The sequence below is a fragment of the Medicago sativa genome, chromosome 8, assembly GCF_051527215.1.
Source record: "Medicago sativa cultivar Bolivia chromosome 8, Bolivia_mono, whole genome shotgun sequence".
Classification (NCBI taxonomy): Eukaryota; Viridiplantae; Streptophyta; class Magnoliopsida; order Fabales; family Fabaceae; genus Medicago; species Medicago sativa.
The window spans coordinates 10,437,564-10,443,076 of record NC_140756.1 but is presented as its reverse complement, the minus strand read 5'-3'; the positions used below and the strand labels follow the sequence as shown (position 1 = coordinate 10,443,076).

Here is a 5,513-nt window from a genome sequence, read left to right as displayed (position 1 = left end):
ATTATAATTTTTATTGGCAGATTTCATGTGGAGTATATGTATTACATAGAAATCGAATAATGATAAAAATTATAATTGTTAAGAAAAAATAATGCAATCATCACCAAAAAACTTTTACGATAAGGAAACAATTGGCTCTTCTTCAGATTATATAAAATTTGCACTTTGATTACAAAGCTATTTATATATTTTAAAATAAAGTATACATGTATTCAATTTTAAAAATATAAATAAATTAAAATTAGTTTCAATTAAGACATTCTCATGTATTCAATTTTGTACAATAGTTATTGTGCCTTCAACCACAGTCAAGAATGAAGTTTAATCCTATCAAATAAGTGATCAATAATAGACAATCCTTTGTTGGAAAAGATACACGAATTTCTCTCATTCCATGTGAACCAGAATCAAGTCAATCAAATCAACTGAAAACAATGACAATCTCTCAGACAAAAGAGAGTGACCAATTTGCATTACATGTTTGCATATATCAATCAAAGCACGAAAGAAATGCCCAACCATGTAAAACACGAGTCCAAATGCTTCTAAATAAGTCACATTCCAAGAACAAATGATCTATACATTCCTTTTTCCCACAGAGGTAGACTTACTTGGACACAAGCATAAATAAAATTCATTTAAACACACTCGATCACATGAATATAAAAAGTATGAAAGAGAAAATAATTAAATAATATGTATTTTTTTAAAATAGTTAAATGATATGTATGTATTTTATGAGTGTGTGTCTAAATAACTTTAATTTAGGTTTTGACTATACAAGTATTTTCCTTTCCCGCAGCCACTAGAACACAACAAAGAGCTTGAATGGACATGCCTACAACATGCCAACTTGTCTTTGGTCGAAATCCTCTTATGCAATGATCTCCACTCAAGATTTGCTGACATTAATTTAATTAGATATATTATAACATTTAACTCACAAATAATTTAATTTAATAGGAAAAATTTAAATGAAAATATTTATATTTTTTATTAACTTTCAAAATTTAATAAGATTTTTTTTTTTATATTTCTCACTTAAATGTGTGAAAGTTTTCTTTTTTGATTTAATGTTTCATTTTATTCAATCATTTATATATTTTGTGCTATTTTTTTTTTGGTGAACTATCTAAACCCAATGTATAGTACCTTTTTTTTGACGTCCAATGTATAGTACTTGAATAAAAACCCAATGCATGTTATTATTCACCAGTATTAATTTGTCATATACTACTTTAATAACTCATTGTTCACGTTACCTCAAGTGACTTTCACAAGAGCAAGAGTACGCACATGCAAGCTTCTTCAGTCCTTACAAAGGAAAATTTGAAATTCAGAAGCAATAGCAACAACAATAATTTCAACTCATCTTAAAGAGTGTTATTAATTAAAATATATTATAAGAAAGTAAAAAAGATGAAAAAAGAAAAGGAAAGCTCTCGCATTTGATAGCAGTAAACTAAAGAAAAATCAGAATTCCCAAAGAAAGTAAGAAAAAAATAAAAAATGAAAGTTGGTTTTAATTAACTTTACAGAACTTGCAAGTCACTTCCTGTATTAAATTATTATTAATCATATGTATCTATATGCATGAATAAAGATGCTTCATTGAGTGAATATTTGCAATTTTGCCATTGGTGTTACTCCTCAAAACCCCCACCTTCACTCACACTTCTCTCTCAAGTCTCAACACACATTCCTCAATTCTCTCTTTCACTCAAACTCAAAACGCTGCGTTTTACTCTCACTTTAAAAAACTACTCGAATTTCGCGTGAAATGGAAGCACAAGATTACTTTGTCGGTGGCTACTACGGTGCCGGCGAAAACCAATTCTCGCCGGAGAAGCGTCACGGTGACCAAAAACCACCGTGTGAGCCTTTCGCCATTGATGATTTACTTGATTTCTCCAATGCCGACGCGATTATGTCTGACGGTTTCTTCGATAACAATGTCGCCGGAAATTCCACCGACTCTTCCAATGTCACCGCTGTTGACAGCTGTAACTCCTCTGGCTCTGGTGGTGATAACCGCTTTGGAGGCACAATTGTTCCTTATGGTTTTTCCGGTGATGTTCAACTCACCGGAGAACTCTGTGTTCCGGTAAGTTATAATGTCACTAATTCAGCTTAATTTAACCGTAATTGATGATAGTTGAAGTTCAATTTCGAATTATGAAACTGAATTTGAATTTTACTCTTTACAGTATGATGATATGGCGGAACTGGAATGGCTTTCGAATTTCGTGGAAGATTCATACTCCGCTGAAGAAGAATTGAAAACATTGCAACTTCTCTCCGGCGCCGGTGCTGTTAAACCGCAAACACCGGAATCTTCATCTTCCACCGACACACTTCCGTCATTCTCCACCGACGAAACTGCTCGTAACGCTTCATTTCTCCGTCCAGAAACACCTCTACCAGGAAAAGCACGTAGCAAACGATCACGCGCTGCTCCAGGAGACTGGTCCACGCGCCTACTTCATCTCCCCGACGCGCCACCGAAAAATTATCCAATCGTGAAAAAGCGTGAGGATCCAAATGTGGAATGTTCTGGAAGAAAATGTCTCCACTGCGGCACGGATAAGACGCCGCAGTGGAGAACAGGACCGATGGGACCCAAAACACTCTGCAATGCGTGTGGTGTGAGGTTTAAGTCCGGTAGGTTGGTGCCGGAGTATCGACCGGCGGCGAGTCCAACTTTTGTATCGGCGAAGCATTCGAATTCTCATAGGAAAGTTTTGGAACTTCGAAGACAGAAAGAGATGCAAAGATCATCACAGCATCATCATCATCATCAACATCAACAGCTTCTGAGTCACAGTTCAATTTTCGGCGTTTCATCTAACGGTGGAGATGATTTCATCAATTATCATCATCATTGTGGGCCAGAGTTTAGACATGTTATCTAGTGAGTGCTAGTGTAGCATAGTTTAATTTAGGGTGCAGTTTCTTAAATTAATTTCTCCTCTAAGTTTAAATTTTAAACTATTTTCTGCTTTGGCACTCTAATTTTGTCTTATAAAAAAAAAATTGAATTTGAATTGTAGTTTTTTTTTGAATTTGAGCTTTTTCCTTTAAAGGGGGAAAAGATAATGTAGAATTATGGCGAGGGGATAAGAGGTTTATTCAGTTGTAGAATCGAATCTTTGATTATTTTCCTTGCTGAATTTGGCAAATTTAGAATTAAAATCTTTTTCATTTTGGAAAATAAGAATAAATAAAAGTTGAGTATGGATATTTATCTGTTTTTGAATAAAGAGTTTGACTTTCATCAACCATCTGTGTAAAAAAATTAGTATAACACAATCAATCATGTATGAGATTTTAGAACTTATTACAAAGTTAAGTATTTTTAATGATTTGACGATTATGACGGACCAACATAGTCAAGTGTTTATAAGAATTTAACGGTTATGATTGATTGCCGCTGTAAAAGTCATTTCAATGCCGTGGATATGAATTATGTTCTTAAATAAATTATGAATGTTTTTCGGTATATGTCGGTGTGAAGAAATCTCAAAACAAAACATTGACATACACGTACTACCTTATGGACCGTAGTAATTGATTTTAACTACATAGATATTTAAATCATAGTAAATAATAATGCATTGAAATATTGATAAATACGATAGTTTTTTTAACATTGTCGATTAAAATTATCTATCTACTAACGTTACATTTGAGTGAAAACTGCATTACTCTATAATAACCAATAAGAAGTGTCAATTTATATGAAAAGAACATTGTACATAAAAGAAAACAACACTTCAAGTTCTTTTAGTGAAGAAATTTTATTTTAAAAAGTGAAGAAAATGACGTATCAAAGTTTTTTTTTTTTCAATTTATTTTGTTTGGAACTGATGGATCATAATTTTGGTAAAAAGTAAAAACCAATGGGCCATGATGAATTAATATATGGAACCCAGATAGCTTCAATGTGATTTTGTATAACTGTTCATAAACTATACAATAAATTAGCAGCAAAAGATGGTTGCTTGACACACAATTTGGTCAATTGGTAATCATGAAGCATTGTGTTGATTTATTGCCTTATCAAAAAAAGTGACTACTCTCAAGTCTCTATCATCATTTCTATAAACTCTAAACTCTTGGATTTATGAGATTCTGGATTTTCTTTCTATACATAAGGGAATTTTAATGATTTTTTATTTGTACTTTTTTACTTTCACTTGATATAGTTACATGAGCTTTAACAGACAAAGTGCATACAAATGTGAACATTATACCCAATTTTACGACCAAAGTTACATATAGCAACAATCTTAAAGGCCCAATGAAATTCTTTGTTTTGTGCTGCATCGTGGCCAAGGACCCAAATTGGTGGGAAGTAGTGAAGAATTAACTTGCATGAATTTCAGTGAAATTATGAAATTAATAGTAAAATTTTATGGTCAGCCATTAGCCAGATACACATCGTCCTCTGTACGTACCATCTACATGGAAGTGCGTTAAAGGAAAGTGATGAAAGAATGAAATTACGAAACCAACGTGGTAGGGGCAAAATAAAAAATAATTTAAACTAATTTAAGATGAATTAAAAGAAGAAAAAATGGGTACTTACTTAGCTTGCAAAATGGTGCAACAAGGTCATGTGAGTTGAGTTGTGAAGAGAGCGTTAAATAAACAAAGAATTAGGTACATATCGAGGGCTGATATAACTGTCTACCTGTTCCTAGACATTTCCTCTTCCATGGGCTCCACTCTTTCATTGTATATACAGTTAAACTATTCATGCGGTTCATTTTTGTGATTTTTTTCCTAGGTGCCATTAAGATGGTTATCAAAGTCAATAATTTTTAGCTGATTAAGATGGAGTATACTAGTATGAAGTTCATAGTTTTAAAACTCGGCTCGGTCATCGACTCGGCGGGAGTATTGGGTCACTGAGTTAATGGTCGAACCACTGGGTCACTGGTCGAACCGCATGACTGAATCAGATTAAATCGGATAACTCTGTTAGATGACCCGGTCTTAATATTAAATTTTTATAGCTATTTAACTAGATTACATCGGATTGAACCGATGACTCGGTCCCCTAAAAACTAAAAAATTGACATATAATATGTATATTTGTATAGCTATATTTTTTTTAAAGAGTATAACTATACTATTTTGTTGGCAACAAATAGATGCATATCAATTAATATTAACATTTTTTTTACAGAATCAATTAATATTAATATAATACATTGATTTTCTAAGAAAACATATGCATGTATACTTTTTTCAGGGGGAGAGATGACACATATATATTATTAGTATTTTTTTATTATTATATTATATTTAATAATGATGTGTTCTTCTTGAAAGAAAAAAAAAACTATGAGTTCCTTTAATTTTTAAAAACGATGTGGTATACTTAAATATATATAATAAATTCCATTTGCAAACATGAACAAGTAACTGTTGTTGTAGTGGTTAAGTTTCTCATGTGGAACACTATGTCTGCGGTTCAATTCCTACTTTGGTCAGTTTTCTTGGTTAGT

The 5,513-nt window shown here is 32.4% G+C and overlaps 1 protein-coding gene across 1 annotated transcript; it reads left to right on the top strand.

Annotated features, from left to right (window-relative positions):
• The first annotated feature begins 1,684 nt into the window (after positions 1-1,684).
• On the top strand, positions 1,685-3,170 carry LOC146896834 (GATA transcription factor 9-like). The gene is made up of 2 exons (XM_085734462.1): positions 1,685-2,104; positions 2,208-3,170. Exons 1-2 carry the CDS (start codon positions 1,781-1,783, stop codon positions 2,910-2,912), a joined length of 1,029 nt encoding a protein of 342 aa, XP_085590588.1. The 5' UTR covers positions 1,685-1,780; the 3' UTR covers positions 2,913-3,170.
• The last annotated feature ends 2,343 nt before the right edge of the window (positions 3,171-5,513 follow it).